The sequence below is a fragment of the Oncorhynchus kisutch genome, linkage group LG21 (genome assembly GCF_002021735.2).
Source record: "Oncorhynchus kisutch isolate 150728-3 linkage group LG21, Okis_V2, whole genome shotgun sequence".
Lineage (NCBI taxonomy): Eukaryota > Metazoa > Chordata > Actinopteri > Salmoniformes > Salmonidae > Oncorhynchus > Oncorhynchus kisutch.
Genome location: NC_034194.2, coordinates 45,569,071 through 45,586,813, shown reverse-complemented (window position 1 = coordinate 45,586,813; position 17,743 = coordinate 45,569,071). Strand labels below are relative to the sequence as shown.

Genomic DNA, 17,743 nt, shown 5'->3' with positions numbered 1-17,743 from the left:
AGGGAGGTAATGTGTATATATCAGGGAGGTAATGGGTATATATCAGGTAGGTAATGGGTATATATCAGGTAGGTAATGGGTATATATCAGTGAGGTAATGTGTATATATCAGGGAGGTAATGGGTATATATATATCAGGGAGGTAATGTGTATATATCAGGGAGGTAATGTGTATATATCAGGGAGGTAATGTGTATATATCAGGGAGGTAATGGGGATAGATCAGTGAGGTAATGTGTATATATCAGGGAGGTAATGGGGATAGATCAGTGAGGTAATGGGTATATATATATCAGTGAGGTAATGGGTATATATATCAGTGAGATAATGTGTATAAATCAGGGAGGTAATCGGGATAGATGTGGTAAAATGTCAATGGCAGGCAGACTGTGGGGACAGGAAGGCAGACTGTGGGGACAGGAAGGCAGACTGTGGGGACAGGAAGGCAGACTGTGGGGACAGGAATGCAGACTGTGGGGACAGGAATGCAGACTGTGTGGACAGGAAGGCAGACTGTGGGGACAGGAAGGCAGTCCATTCAGAAAGTATTCAGACCCCTTGACTGTTTCCACTATCTAGAAAGCCTAATGTTAACATTACTATATACAGTCCATTCAGAAAGTATTCAGACCCCTTGACTGTTTCCACTATCTAGACAGCCTAATGTTAACATTACTATATACAGTCCATTCATTTATATCTCTCTAGTCACCCCCAAAACCAATTCTTTCTTTGGCCGCCTCTCCTTCCAGTTCTCTGCTGCCAATGACTGGAACGAACTACAAAAATCTCTGAAACTGGAAACACTTATCTCCCTCACTAGCTTTAAGCACCAACTGTCAGAGCAGCTCACAGATTACTGCACCTGTACATAGCCCACCTATAATTTAGCCCAAACAACTACCTCTTTCCCAACTGTATTTAATTTTTATTTATTTATTTATTTTGCTGCTTTGCACCCCATTATTTTTTATTTCTACTTTGCACATTCTTCCATTGCAAAACTACCATTCCAGTATTTTACTTGCTATATTGTATTTACTTTGCCATCTTGGCCTTTTTTGCCTTTACCTCCCTTCTCACCTCATTTGCTCACATTGTATATAGACTTGTTTATACTGCATTATTGACTGTATGTTTGTTTTTACTCCATGTGTAACTCTGTGTCGTTTTATCTGTCGAACTGCTTTGCTTTATCTTGGCCAGGTCGCAATTGTAAATGAGAACTTGTTCTCAACTTGCCTACCTGGTTAAATAAAGGTGTTCTCAACTAGCCTACCTGGTTAAATAAAGGTAAAATAAATAAATAAATAAATAAAAATTCAGAAATGACATCCAAATACCCCATAATGACATCACAGTACCCCATAATGACATCACAGTACCCCATAATGACATCACAGTACCCCATAATGACATCACAATCACAAAAAATGACAGGTGTGTGCCTTGCCAAATCATATCCAATTAATTGAATTTACCACAGGTGGACTCCAATCAAGTTGTAGAAACATCTCAAGGATGATCAATGGAAACAGGATGCACCTGAGCTCAATTTTTGCGAGTATCATAGCAAAGGGTCTGAATACTTACGCAAATAAGGTATCTGTACTTTATTTTTAATACATTTGCACCCGTTTTTGCTTTGTCATTATGGGGTATTGTGATGTCATTATAGGGTATTGTGATGTCATTATAGGGTATTGTGATGTCATTATGGGGTATTGTGTATAGATTGATGCAAAACAAATATTTAACCATTTTAGAGTAAGTTAATTATTTATTCAATCAATTATAGAATAAGGCTGTAACGTAATAAAATGTGGAGAAAGTCAAGGGGTCTGAATACTTTCTGAAGGCTCTGCATGTTGCCTCACGGTGATGGGAAACACAAACGTCCACTGCTATGCATGGTGAAGCTCCAAAATGTCCTGGAAGCCCGTCTTTCAGACATGAGGAAGTGTACGACGGTAAATGTTCTACTTTTAAAGTCGGACGAAACAGAGACTCTGGTTCTAGTTCCCAAAGAAACAAAAGAGATCTGCTGTTGGATCGGACAATTAATCTTGATGGTTGTACAGTCCTCTCAACAAAAAAAGGACCTCGGAGTTAGACCCTGATCTCTCTTTCCTTAAACATAAAAAGATACTTTCCTTAAACATAAAAAGATACACCCCCCATCTTCTACATCTCTATCCCTCTCTCTCTTTCCCCCTGCCCCTCTCTCTCCATCTTCTTAACATGGCAAAAATCCTAAACCTTTTGTCCAAAAATGATGCGGAGGAGCTAATGCTTTAGAGGTTAGACGACTGCAATCCTCTACTCTCCGGCTACTCGGATAAAGCACTGAATAAACTTCAGTTAGTTTTAAACACAGCTGATAGAATGTTGAGTAGAACCCCCCCAAAAATAGCATATTACGCCAGCGCTAGCCCATCAAAACTGGCTTCCTGTTGAGGTGGTTTTACTGCTAACCTACAAAGCATTACATGGGCTCCTACCTATCTCTCTGATTTGGTCCTGCCGTACATACCTACACGTACGCTACGGTCACAAGACGCAGGCCTCCTAATTGTCCCTAGAATCTCTAAGCAAACAGCTGGAGGCAGGGCTTTCTGCCAAATTTACCACAACATTACTACACCACGAGTACAATGTTACTACAACACTGTTACTACAACGTTACCACAATGTTACTACAACACTGTTACTACAGCAACACAATGTTACTACAACACTGTTACTACAACGTTACCACAATGTTACTACAACACTGTTACTACAGCAACACAATGTTACTACAACACTGTTACTACAACGTTACCACAATGTTACTACAACACTGTTACTACAGCAACACAATGTTACTACAACACTGTTACTACAACGTTACCACAATGTTACTACAACACTGTTACTACAGCAACACAATGTTACTACAACACTGTTACTACAACGTTACCACAATGTTACTACAACACTGTTACTACAACATTACCACAATGTTACTACAACACTGTTACTACAGCACAATGTTACTACAATGTTACTACATTACAACACTACAACGTTACTACAACGTTACTACATTACAACACTACAGCATTACAACACTACAACGTTACTACAATGTTACTACATTACAACACTACAGCAATACAACACTACAAAGTTACTACAACATTACCACAACGTTACTACAGTGATGTAACCCACCTGAGGCCATGAGGTCCTGACAGTGTATGTAGGAGGTCTTGTAGTCCAGCGCCTGAAGAGCCTGTTGAGCTAGTAGAGAGAACACCTGACCCTTACACCTCCACTCATCACCACCTGGAAGTAGAGAAACACTGGTTAGACCCTTACACCTCCACTCATCACCACCTGGAAGTAGAGAGAACACCTGACCCTTACATCTCTACTCAATCACCACCTGGAAGTAGAGAGAACACCTGACCCTTACACCTCCACTCATCACCACCTGGAAGTAGAGAGAACACCTGACCCTTACATCTCTACTCAATCACCACCTGGAAGTAGAGAGAACACCTGACCCTTACACCTCCACTCATCACCACCTGGAAGTAGAGAAACACTGGTTAGACCCTTACACCTCCACTCATCACCACCTGGAAGTAGAGAGAACACCTGACCCTTACACCTCCACTCATCACCACCTGGAAGTAGAGAGAACACCTGACCCTTACATCTCTACTCATCACCACCTGGAAGTAGAGAGAACACCTGACCCTTACACCTCCACTCATCACCACCTGGAAGTAGAGAGAACACCTGACCCTTACACCTCCACTCATCACCAACTGGAAGTAGAGAGAACACCTGACCCTTACACCTCCACTCATCACCACCTGGAGACAGAGAAACACTGGTTAGACCCTTACACCTCCACCTGGAGACAGAGAAATACTGGTTAGACCCTTACACCTCCACTCATCACCACCTAGAGACAGAGAAACACTGGTTAGACCCTTACACCTCCACCTGGAGACAGAGAAACACTGGTTAGACCCCTACACCTCCACCTGGAGACAGAGAAACACTGGTTAGACCCTTACACCTCCACCTGGAGACAGAGAAACACTGGTTAGACCCCTACACCTCCACCTGGAGACAGAGAAACACTGGTTAGACCCTTACACCTCCACCTGGAGACAGAGAAACACTGGTTAGACCCCTACACCTCCACCTGGAGACAGAGAAACACTGGTTAGACCCTTACACCTCCACTCATCACCACCTGGAGACAGAGAAACACTGGTTAGACCCTTACACCTCCACTCATCACCACCTGGAGACAGAGAAACACTGGTTAGACCCTTACAGCCAATCAGAAGTCTTCATGTTTATTCTGTGAAACTGTTTCCCATGGAGTGCTCCTGTTGTGTTAGCAGGGTGTCACGGTTAAACTCTTCCCCTAGGTGTCACGGTTAAACTCTTCCCCTAGGTGTCACGGTTAAACTCTTCCCCTAGGTGTCACGGTTAAACTCTTCCCCTAGGTGTCACGGTTAAACTCTTCCCCTAGGTGTCACGGCTAAACTCTTCCCCTAGGTGTCACGGTTAAACTCTTCCCCTAGGTGTCACGGTTAAACTCTTCCCCTAGGTGTCACGGTTAAACTCTTCCCCTAGGTGTCACGGTTAAACTCTTCCCCTAGGTGTCACGGTTAAACTCTTCCCCTAGGTGTCACGGTTAAAATCTTCCCCTAGGTGTCACGGTTAAACTCTTCCCCTAGGTGTCACGGTTAAACTCTTCCCCTAGGTGTCACGGTTAAACTCTTCCCCTAGGTGTCACGGTTAAACTCTTCCCCTAGGTGTCACGGTTAAACTCTAGGTGTGTGTGTGTTACCTGCGACTCTGAGCAGTGAGGCCAGGTCCAGAAGCAGGGCTGATTGTGTGTAGGCCTTAGAACACTGGGAAATACACTGCTCAATTATAGACAACCGCTCCACACGAAGACGCACTGTAGAGAGAGAGGGGAGATGGGGAGAAAGAGGGGGCCAGGGAGAGAGAGAGGGGCAGGGGGAAAGAGAGAGGGGCAGGGGGAAAGAGAGAGGGGCAGGGAGAGAGAGAGAGGGGCAGGGAGAGAGAGAGAGGGGCAGGGGGAGAGAGAGGGGCAGGGGGAGAGAGAGAGAGAGGGGCAGGGGGAAAGAGAGAGAGAGGGGCAGGGGGAAAGAGAGAGAGAGGGGCAGGGGGAAAGAGAGAGAGAGGGGCAGGGGGAAAGAGAGAGAGAGGGGCAGGGGGAAAGAGAGAGAGGGGCAGGGGGAAAGAGAGAGAGGGGCAGGGGGAAAGAGAGAGAGGGGCAGGGGGAAAGAGAGAGAGGGGCAGGGGGAAAGAGAGAGAGGGGCAGGGGGAAAGAGAGAGAGGGGCAGGGGAAAGAGAGAGAGGGGCAGGGGGAAAGAGAGAGAGGGGCAGGGGGAAAGAGAGAGGGGCAGGGGGAAAGAGAGAGGGGCAGGGGGAAAGAGAGAGAGGGGCAGGGGGAGAGAGAGAGGAGAAGGGGGAGAGAGAGAGGGGCAGGGGGAGAGAGAGGGGCAGGGGGAGAGAGGGGGGCAGGGGGAAAGAGAGGGCAGGGGAGAGAGAGAGAGAGGGGCAGGGGGAGAGAGAGGGGCAGGGGGAAAGAGAGGGGCAGGGGGAAAGAGAGAGAGGGGCAGGGGAAAGAGAGAGAGGGGCAGGGGGAAAGAGAGAGAGGGGCAGGGGGAAAGAGAGAGAGGGGCAGGGGGAAAGAGAGAGAGGGGCAGGGGGAAAGAGAGAGAGGGGCAGGGGGAAAGAGAGAGAGGGGCAGGGGGAGGAGAGAGAGGGGGCAGGGGGAAAGAGGGAGGGGCAGGGGGAAAGAGGAGAGGGGCAGGGGGAAAGAGGAGATGGGCAGGGGAAAGAGAGAGAGGGGCAGGGGGAAAGAGAGAGAGGGGCAGGGGGAAAGAGAGAGAGGGGCAGGGGGAAAGAGAGAGAGGGGCAGGGGGAAAGAGAGAGAGGGGCAGGGGGAAAGAGAGAGAGGGGCAGGGGGAAAGAGAGAGAGGGGCAGGGGGAAAGAGAGAGAGGGGCAGGGGGAAGAGAGAGGGGCAGGGGGAGAGAGAGGGGCAGGGGAGAGAGAGGGCAGGGGAGAGAGAGGGGCAGGGGGAAAGAGAGAGAGGGATAGAGATGTAGAAAATATTACATTCAGCTCAATAAGGTCATCAGTTAATCCAGTCTATTCTCTGTCTGCATCTCTATTCCTTACGGGTCAATGGGCCCTGGTCAAAAGTAGTGCACTACACAGGGAATAGGGTGCATTTGAGATGCAGCCTTGATCTGTCCCCACCACTCACAGGGGCCCCCCCACCACTTACAGCCCCCCCCACAAACCACTCACAGCCCCCCCCCCCCCCCCCCACCACTCACAGCCCCCCCCAACCACTCACAGGGGCCCCCCACCACTCACAGGGCCCCCCACCACTCACAGGGCCCCCCACCACTCACAGGGCCCCCCACCACTCACTGAGACACCTGTTGGGGAAGTGTTCATTTACAGTTCAGTTTAAGAGTCTTTCTAGATGCAGGTACTGAGATGATACCAGACAGGGAATGATTGACAGTTGTTGACATGAAACTGCCTTTAAATCGGATGGACCAGCCAGTGGCTCTGTAGTGTATGGTCATGACGTGCCCTGGGGGGGGCGTTTCTCTCCATCCCTCCCTCTCTAATACCTGGTAGAAAGTGGCAGTATTGAGTGAGTGGGAACAAAGAGAGACAAGGCCAAACTCCTAAATCCCCAAAATGGGATAATTAAACAATATTTCTACTTTTGAGAATGTGGGAATGGCACCGTGAGCACTTAAAGACAGGAAACACACATAACGATCTCTCTTAAAGTGTGCATTTCCCATCTAAATATTGTGAAACGTACATAATTAAACATTATACTATTTGTAAAAAAAAATGTAATGTGATGTTAATCTCCATATGATTTAGAAGGTTAACCAGCCAGTACCCCCGTGAGGCCAGCCTTACCTCTTAGCCGTTTCGAGCGGTTAAGAGGTAAGAGAACTCCGGGACAGGGTCCCCATGTTGGAATGGCTACAGGTCTATAGGCCACGGAGGACATACAGCTGTAGTTTGGCTACACGGCTGGAAGTGGTTCAACTCTGAGACCATCGATACAGAACTAAACCAACTCTGAGACTATCGATACAGAACACGGGTAAAACGTTTCATTACTAGTCTGCAGCTTGAAGTTCAGTGAGTCTAGAACATCTACAACCGCCGAAGCATCTATTCGATGAGAACATTTCCAAACGGGACTCTGAAGTATCCATTCTAACCACTGTTGGGAATATGGAATATACTTAATTCATGTCACTGATGGAGTGCTGAGGTTGACAGGGTCTACACCAGAAGGTAAAGGGTATATGAGGAAGGTATATAGTGGAGGGTCTACACCAGAAGGTAAAGGGTATATGAGGAAGGTATATAGTGGAGGATCTACACCAGAAGGTAAAGGTTATAGGAGGAAGGTATATAGTGGAGGATCTACACCAGAAGGTAAAGGGTATATGAGGAAGGTATATAGTGGAGGATCTACACCAGAAGGTAAAGGGTATATGAGGAAGGTATATAGTGGAGGATCTACACCAGAAGGTAAAGGTTATATGAGGAAGGTATATAGTGGAGGATCTACACCAGAAGGTAATGGGTATATGAGGAAGGTATATAGTGGAGGGTGTAGACCAGAAGGTAAAGGTTATATGAGGAAGGTATATAGTGGAGGATCTACACCAGAAGGTAAAGGGTATATGAGGAAGGTATATAGTGGAGGATCTACACCAGAAGGTAATGGGTATAGGAGGAAGGTATATAGTGGAGGGTCTACACCAGAAGGTAAAGGTTATATGAGGAAGGTATATAGTGGAGGATCTACACCAGAAGGTAAATGTTATAGGAGGAAGGTATATAGTGGAGGATCTACACCAGAAGGTAAAGGTTATATGAGGAAGGTATATAGTGGAGGGTGTAGACCAGAAGGTAATGGGTATATGAGGAAGGTATATAGTGGAGGATCTACACCAGAAGGTAAAGGTTATATGAGGAAGGTATATAGTGGAGGGTGTAGACCAGAAGGTAATGGGTATAGGAGGAAGGTATATAGTGGAGGGTCTACACCAGAAGGTAATGGGTATCTGTAGGAGGAAGGTATATAGTGGAGGATCTACACCAGAAGGTAAAGGTTATATGAGGAAGGTATATAGTGGAGGGTCTACACCAGAAGGTAAAGGGTATATGAGGAAGGTATATAGTGGAGGATCTACACCAGAAGGTAAAGGGTATATGAGGAAGGTATATAGTGGAGGGTCTACACCAGAAGGTAATGGGTATATGAGGAAGGTATATAGTGGAGGGTCTACACCAGAAGGTAATGGTTATAGGAGGAAGGTATATAGTGGAGGGTCTAGACCAGAAGGTAAAGGTTATATGAGGAAGGTATATAGTGGAGGGTCTACACCAGAAGGTAATGGGTATCTGTAGGAGGAAGGTATATAGTGGAGGGTCTACACCAGAAGGTAAAGGTTATATGAGGAAGGTATATAGTGGAGGGTCTACACCAGAAGGTAATGGGTATAGGAGGAAGGTATATAGTGGAGGATCTACACCAGAAGGTAATGGGTATCTGTAGGAGGAAGGTATATAGTGGAGGATCTACACCAGAAGGTAATGGGTATAGGAGGAAGGTATATAGTGGAGGATCTACACCAGAAGGTAAAGGTTATATGAGGAAGGTATATAGTGGAGGATCTACACCAGAAGGTAAAGGTTATAGGAGGAAGGTATATAGTGGAGGGTCTACACCAGAAGGTAATGGGTATCTGTAGGAGGAAGGTATATAGTGGAGGATCTACACCAGAAGGTAAAGGTTATATGAGGAAGGTATATAGTGGAGGGTCTACACCAGAAGGTAATGGGTATAGGCGGAAGGTATATAGTGGAGGATCTACACCAGAAGGTAATGGGTATAGGAGGAAGGTATATAGTGGAGGGTCTACACCAGAAGGTAATGGGTATCTGTAGGAGGAAGGTATATAGTGGAGGATCTACACCAGAAGGTAAAGGTTATATGAGGAAGGTATATAGTGGAGGGTCTACACCAGAAGGTAATGGGTATAGGAGGAAGGTATATAGTGGAGGATCTACACCAGAAGGTAATGGGTATAGGAGGAAGGTATATAGTGGAGGGTGTAGACCAGAAGGTAATGGGTATCTGTAGGAGGAGGGTATATAGTGGAGGGTGTAGACCAGAAGGTAATGGGTATCTGTAGGAGGAAGGTATATAGTGGAGGGTCTACACCAGAAGGTAATGGGTATCTGTAGGAGGAAGGTATATAGTGGAGGGTCTACACCAGAAGGTAAAGGTTATATGAGGAAGGTATATAGTGGAGGATCTACACCAGAAGGTAAAGGTTATATGAGGAAGGTATATAGTGGAGGATCTACACCAGAAGGTAAAGGTTATATGAGGAAGGTATATAGTGGAGGATCTACACCAGAAGGTAATGGGTATAGGAGGAAGGTATATAGTGGAGGGTCTACACCAGAAGGTAATGGGTATCTGTAGGAGGAAGGTATATAGTGGAGGGTCTAGACCAGAAGGTAATGGGTATCTGTAGGAGGAGGGTATATAGTGGAGGGTGTAGACCAGAAGGTAATGGGTATCTGTAGGAGGAAGGTATATAGTGGAGGGTCTAGACCAGAAGGTAATGGGTATCTGTAGGAGGAAGGTATATAGTGGAGGGTCTACACCAGAAGGTAATGGGTTATAGGAGGAAGGTATATAGTGGAGGGTCTACACCAGAAGGTAAAGGTTATATGAGGAAGGTATATAGTGGAGGGTCTACACCAGAAGGTAAAGGTTATATGAGGAAGGTATATAGTGGAGGGTCTAGACCAGAAGGTAATGGGTATAGGAGGAAGGTATATAGTGGAGGGTCTACACCAGAAGGTAATGGGTATAGGAGGAAGGTATATAGTGGAGGGTCTACACCAGAAGGTAATGGGTATCTGTAGGAGGAAGGTATATAGTGGAGGGTCTAGACCAGAAGGTAATGGTTATCTGAGGAAGGTATATAGTGGAGGATCTACACCAGAAGGTAAAGGTTATATGAGGAAGGTATATAGTGGAGGATCTACACCAGAAGGTAAAGGTTATATGAGGAAGGTATATAGTGGAGGATCTACACCAGAAGGTAAAGGTTATAGGAGGAAGGTATATAGTGGAGGATCTACACCAGAAGGTAATGGGTATAGGAGGAAGGTATATAGTGGAGGGTCTACACCAGAAGGTAATGGGTTATAGGAGGAAGGTATATAGTGGAGGATCTACACCAGAAGGTAATGGTTATAGGAGGAAGGTATATAGTGGAGGGTCTACACCAGAAGGTAATGGTTATAGGAGGAAGGTATATAGTGGATGGTCTAGACCAGAAGGTAATGGGTATCTGTAGGAGGAAGGTATATAGTGGAGGGTCTACACCAGAAGGTAATGGGTATCTGTAGGAGGAAGGTATATAGTGGAGGATCTACACCAGAAGGTAATGGGTTATAGGAGGAAGGTATATAGTGGAGGATCTACACCAGAAGGTAAAGGTTATATGAGGAAGGTATATAGTGGAGGATCTACACCAGAAGGTAATGGGTATAGGAGGAAGGTATATAGTGGAGGGTCTACACCAGAAGGTAATGGGTATCTGTAGGAGGAAGGTATATAGTGGAGGGTCTAGACCAGAAGGTAATGGGTATCTGTAGGAGGAGGGTATATAGTGGAGGGTGTAGACCAGAAGGTAATGGGTATCTGTAGGAGGAAGGTATATAGTGGAGGGTCTAGACCAGAAGGTAATGGGTATCTGTAGGAGGAAGGTATATAGTGGAGGGTCTAGACCAGAAGGTAATGGGTATCTGTAGGAGGAAGGTATATAGTGGAGGGTCTACACCAGAAGGTAATGGGTTATAGGAGGAAGGTATATAGTGGAGGGTCTACACCAGAAGGTAATGGTTATAGGAGGAAGGTATATAGTGGAGGGTCTAGACCAGAAGGTAATGGGTATCTGTAGGAGGAAGGTATATAGTGGAGGGTCTACACCAGAAGGTAATGGGTATCTGTAGGAGGAAGGTATATAGTGGAGGGTCTACACCAGAAGGTAATGGGTATCTGTAGGAGGAAGGTATATAGTGGAGGGTCTATACCAGAAGGTAATGGTTATAGGAGGAAGGTATATAGTGGAGGATCTACACCAGAAGGTAATGGTATATTGAGTAAATGATTGTCTTTTGATTGCCACCATATTAAGATCATCAAAGGTAAGGGATTAATTTTATCTCTATTTCTGAGTTTTGTAACACTTCTGCTTGGCTGGTTATTATAAAAAAATTGTTTTACCTTTTTTTAACTAGGCAAGTCAGTTAAGAACAAATTCTTATTTTCAATGACAGCCTAGGAACAGTGGGTTTAACTGCCTGTTCAGGGGCAGAACGACAGATTTATACCTTGTCAGCTCGGGGGTTTGAACCACTAGGCTACCCTGCCGCCTCTACACTCTAACCACTAGGCTGCCCTGCCGCCTCTACACTCTAACCACTAGGCTACCCTGCCGCCCCACTAGGCTACCCTGCCGCCCCACTAGGCTACCCTGCCGCCCCACTAGGCTACCCTGCCGCCCCACTAGGCTACCCTGCCGCCCCACTAGGCTACCCTGCCACCCCACTAGGCTACCCTGCCGTTATTGTTTGTAATAATTTGTCAACTGGGCTAGGTATGTTCTGGGCTAGGTATGTTCTGGGCTAGGTATGTTCTGGGCTAGGTATGTTCTGGGCTAGGTATGTTCTGGGCTAGGTATGTTCTGGGCTGGTATGTTCTGGGCTAGGTATGTTCTGGGCTAGGTATGTTCTGGGCTAGGTATGTTCTGGGCTAGGTATGTTCTGGGCTAGGTATGTTCTGGCTAGGTATGTTCTGGGCTAGGTATGTTCTGGGCTAGGTATGTTCTGGGCTAGGGCAGGTATGTTCTGGGCTAGGTATGTTCTGGGCTAGTATGTTCTGGGCTAGGTATGTTCTGGGCTAGGGTATGTTCTGGGCTGGGTATGTTCTGGGCTAGGTATGTTCTGGGCTAGGTATGTTCTGGGCTAGGTATGTTCTGGGCTAGGTATGTTCTGGGCTAGGTATGTCTGGGCTGGGTATGTTCTGGGCTAGGTATGTTCTGGGCTAGGTATGGTTCTGGGCTAGGTATGTTCTGGGCTAGGTATGTTCTGGGCTAGGTATGTTCTGGGCTAGGTATGTTCTGTGGCTAGGTATGTTCTGGGCTAGGTATGTTCTGGGCTAGGTATGTTCTGGGCTAGGTATGTTCTGGGCTAGGTATGTTCTGGGCTAGGTATGTTCTGGGCTAGGTATGTTCTGGGCTAGGTATGTTCTGGGCTAGGTATGTTCTGGGCTAGGTATGTTCTGGGCTAGGTATGTTCTGGGCTAGGTATGTTCTGGGCTAGGTATGTCTGGGCCTAGGTATGTTCTGGGCTAGGTATGGATATTGCTATGGGCTAGGTATGTTCTGGGCTAGGTATGTTCTGGGCTAGGTATGTTCTGGGCTAGGTATGTTCTGGGCTAGGTATGTTCTGGGCTAGGTATGTTCTGGGCTAGGTATGTTCTGGGCTAGGTATGTTTCTGGGCTAGGTATGCTCTGGGCTAGGTATGTTCTGGGGCTAGGTATGTTCTGGGCTAGGTATGCTCTGGGCTAGGTATGTTCTGGGCTAGGTATGGCTCTGGGCTAGGTATGTTCTGGGCTAGGTATGTTCTGGGCTAGGTATGCTCTGGGCTAGGTATGTTCTGGGCTAGGTATGCTCTGGGCTAGGTTATGCTTTCGCCGAAAAGCATTTTATAAATATGACCACTGTGTTATGTTTAACAAGAAGTTCATCTTTAAACCGATGTAAAATATGTTTTGTTTTCTGAATTTTTACAATGCTCATTTCTGTAATTGAATTTGGTGCTCTGCAACCTCACTGGATGTTGGCCAGATGGGACGCTAGCGTCACACGTACCCTAGAGAGGTTAATACATTTTATAAAAAGGCTGTAAAGTAACAAAATCAAGGGGTCTAAATACTTTGAAGGCACTGCACACAAACACACACACACACACACACCTCATCTCTAATTAGGCCATCAAACAGATGTTTGCTCGACAGTTGATCCATAAATAATAATAATATTTAGATATCAGGTGAAGGGATCAGGGAGAAGGGGAGGGCAGGTAGTTTGCGACCCCGTCTGGCAACACAACACGAAGACACAGGGTACCTTACAGTCAATGTTCCCTCTGAGCTGTGTGTAGCTCATCCTGGACTGCCATGAAGACCTATCAGCCCACAATGTTCCCTCTGAGCTGTGCGTAGCTCATCCTGGACTGCCATGAAGACCTATCAGCCCACAATGTCCCCTCTGAGCTGTGCGTAGCTCATCCTGGACTGCCATGAAGACCTATCAGCCCACAATGTCCCCTCTGAGCTGTGTGTAGCTCATCCTGGACTGCAATGAAGACCTATCAGCCCACAATGTCCCCTCTGAGCTGTGTGTAGCTCATCCTGGACTGCCATGAAGACCTATCAGCCCACAATGTCCCCTCTGAGCTGTGTGTAGCTCATCCTGGACTGCCATGGAGACCTATCAGCCCACTATGTCCCCTCTGAGCTGTGCGTAGCTCATCCTGGACTGCCATGAAGACCTATCAGCCCACAATGTCCCCTCTGAGCTGTGTGTAGCTCATCCTGGACTGCCATGAAGAACTATCAGCCCACAATGTCCCCTCTGAGCTGTGTGTAGCTCATCCTGGACTGCAATGAAGAACTATCAGCCCACAATGTCCCCTCTGAGCTGTGTGTAGCTCATCCTGGACTGCCATGAAGACCTATCAGCCCACAATGTCCCCTCTGAGCTGTGCGTAGCTCATCCTGGACTGCCATGAAGACCTATCAGCCCACAATGTTCCCTCTGAGCTGTGCGTAGCTCATCCTGGACTGCCATGAAGACCTATCAGCCCACAATGTCCCCTCTGAGCTGTGTGTAGCTCATCCTGGACTGCCATGAAGACCTATCAGCCCACAATGTCCCCTCTGAGCTGTGTGTAGCTCATCCTGGACTGCCATGAAGACCTATCAGCCCACAATGTCCCCTCTGAGCTGTGCGTAGCTCATCCTGGACTGCCATGAAGAACTATCAGCCCACACAGAGAAGCACGAGATGGAAATTAACTCAACTTTCTATTTACTGTGGGAATTTTGATCGAATCAACGCAATATTAGCTACTTTTAATGTAACAAACACAAAACGAATTATGCAAGAGATTGCGTTCTGTGTACAACACATTGGAGTAGGATTGACAGGCACGACTCAGGCACATACTCTACACAGAGCGGTGCGCCACACGCTAGCGTCACACGTACCCTAGAGAGGTTAACATGTTGCCTGCTAATCTCTAACGGTCTGATACAACAGGCACGACTCAGGCACATACTCTACACCGAGCGGTGCGCCACACGCTAGCGTCACACGTACCCTAGAGAGGTTAACATGGGCCTGCTAATCTCTAACAGTCTGATACAACAGGCACGACTCAGGAACATCCTCTACACCGAGCGGTGCGCCACACGCTAGCGTCACACGTACCCTAGAGAGGTTAACATGGGCCTGCTAATCTCTAACGGTCTGATACAACAGGCACGACTCAGGCACATCCTCTACACCGAGCGGTGCGCCACACGCTAGCGTCACACGTACCCTAGAGAGGTTAACATGGGCCTGCTAATCTCTAACGGTCTGATACAACAGGCACGACTCAGGCACATCCTCTACACCGAGCGGTGCGCCACACGCTAGCGTCACACGTACCCTAGAGAGGTTAACATGTTGCCTGCTAATCTCTAACGGTCTGATACAACAGGCACGACTCAGGCACATACTCTACACCGAGCGGTGCGCCACACGCTAGCGTCACACGTACCCTAGAGAGGTTAACATGGGCCTGCTAATCTCTAACGGTCTGATACAACAGGCACGACTCAGGCACATCCTCTACACCGAGCGGTGCGCCACACGCTAGCGTCACACATACCCTAGAGAGGTTAACATGGGCCTGCTAATCTCTAACGGTCTGATACAACAGGCACGACTCAGGCACATCCTCTACACCGAGCGGTGCGCCACACGCTAGCGTCACACGTACCCTAGAGAGGTTAACATGGGCCTGCTAATCTCTAACGGTCTGATACAACAGGCACGACTCAGGCACATCCTCTACACCGAGCGGTGCGCCACACGCTAGCGTCACACGTACCCTAGAGAGGTTAACATGGGCCTGCTAATCTCTAACGGTCTGATACAACAGGCACGACTCAGGCACATACTCTACACCGAGCGGTGCGCCACACGCTAGCGTCACACGTACCCTAGAGAGGTTAACATGGGCCTGCTAATCTCTAACGGTCTGATACAACAGGCACGACTCAGGCACATCCTCTACACCGAGCGGTGCGCCATTACCCATCAGAGCTGCAGTACGTAGATGGAACCTTTAGACTAGAACAGGGAAAAACATGATCAATGAAGGATGAGGGGGGATCCTTCATTTATCATGTTTGTTACATTAAAAGTAGCTAATATTCTGTTGATTAAAATGGTCCAAGCACACCAAGACAGTCGTAAAGAGGGCACGACAACACCTATACCCCCTCAGGAGGCTGAAAAGATTTGGCATGGGTCCTCAGATCCTTAAAAGGTTCTACAGCTGCACCATCGAGAGCATCTGGTTGCATCACCGCCTGGTATGGCCACTGCTCGGCCTCCGACCGCAAGGCACTACAGAGGGTAGTGTGTACTGCCCAGTATATCACTAGGGCCACTAGGGCTGTCATACAGGACCTCTATACCAGGCGGTGTCAGAGAAAGGGCCTCAAAATGGTCAAAGACTCCAGCCACCCTAGTCATAGACTGTTCTCTCTGCTACAGCACAGAAAGCGGTACCGGAGCACCAAGCCTAGGTCCAAGAGGCTTCTAAACAGCTTCTACCCCCAAGCCATAAGACTCCTGAACATCTCATCAAACGGCTACCCAGACTAACGGCTTGCCCCACTGGTGAGGGGATCGTAAGTACGCGTATGTGACTAATAACACTGGATTTTGAATTTTGAATTTATTTAACACTTTGTTGGTTACTACATCATTCCATAAGTGTTATTTCATTGTTTTGATGTCTTCAATATTATTCTACAATGTAGAAAATAGTAAAAATAAAGAAAAACCTTGAATGAGTAGATGTGTCATTTTTTAAAGGGTAGATCTTTAATAATGCAGATAGATTGTGGCTCACATAATGTCCAATCCCTCCAATATATACCTCTTTTGAAATTAAACTATAAATTTAAAAAATGTTTTTATTTATTAATTTACTCGATTTTCCTTTTGGATTATTTTGCCCTAACCCTACCACCCCCCTCCCCTAATCAGAGTAAACTAATTAAATATACTTTATTATTTTGCCCTAACCCTACCACACCCCTCCCCTAATCGGAGTAAACTAATGGACAACACCACTTACAGTAGGCTCCTACCTCCACTTTAAACATAAAGACATTTCACAGACACAGTTTATATAAGTTACCTTTTGTTTGTTTTTAGTCCATTCAGCCCCTCACATCCATCTCTGAAAACCTTCCAGTGTTCTGTCATAACTTTTTCCACTGTGCTGTTTCACAAACGTTCTGAACCTTTCTATTCTCATAGTTTCTTATAGATTGTAAATTAAAGAAATTTTTTTGGTAAAAAGTAAGTATTATATTATTGATCGATTGACTTTTAGAACCACTCAGCAGTATTATTATTTGCAATCTTTCTGCCATTTCTGAACCTGCGAACAAAAACAAGCTACATATGGGCAGTGCCAAAACAAGTGATCTAGTGCCTTGCAGCGGTAGTACTATAACAGTACCTGGTAGTACTATACCAGTACCTGGTAGTACTATAACAGTACCTTGTAGTACTATAACAGTACCTTGTAGTACTATAACATTACCTTGTAGTACTATAACAGTACCCTGTAGTACTATAACAGTACCCTGTAGTACTATAACAGTACCTTGTAGCACTATAACAGTACCTTGTAGCACTATAACAGTACCTTGTAGCACTATAACAGTACCTTGTAGTACTATAACAGTACCTTGTAGTACTATAACAGTACCTTGTAGTGGTAGTATTATAACAGTACCTTTTAGTACTATAACACCTAGTATTATAACAGTACCTTGTAGTGGTAGTATTATAACAGTACCTTGTAGTACTATAACAGTACATTGTAGTACTATAACAGTACATTGTAGTACTATAATAGTACATTGTAGTACTATAACAGTACCTGGTAGTACTATAACATTACCTGGTAGTACTATAACAGTACCTGGTAGTACAATAACAGTACCTCGTAGTACTATACCAGTACCTCGTAGTACTATAACAGTACCTCGTAGTACTATAACAGTACCCCGTAGTACTATACCAGTACCTCGTAGTACTATACCAGTACCTTGCAGTACTATACCAGTACCTTGCAGTACTATAACAGTACCTTGTAGAACTATAACAGTACCTCATAGTACTATAACAGTACCTTGTAGTACTATAACAGTACCTTGTAGTACTATAACAGTACCTTGTAGTACTATAACAGTACCG

The 17,743-nt window shown here is 46.2% G+C and overlaps 1 protein-coding gene across 1 annotated transcript in view; it reads right to left on the bottom strand.

Moving 5' to 3' along the window:
• Positions 1–17,743, bottom strand: part of nbas (NBAS subunit of NRZ tethering complex) — a gene marked incomplete in the record, with an annotated part of 268,490 nt that overhangs the window by 136,726 nt on the left and 114,021 nt on the right. Inside the window, 2 exon segments of the mRNA XM_031800528.1 lie at positions 3,217–3,330; positions 4,862–4,975. Coding sequence (XP_031656388.1) covers positions 3,217–3,330; positions 4,862–4,975 — 228 coding nt within the window.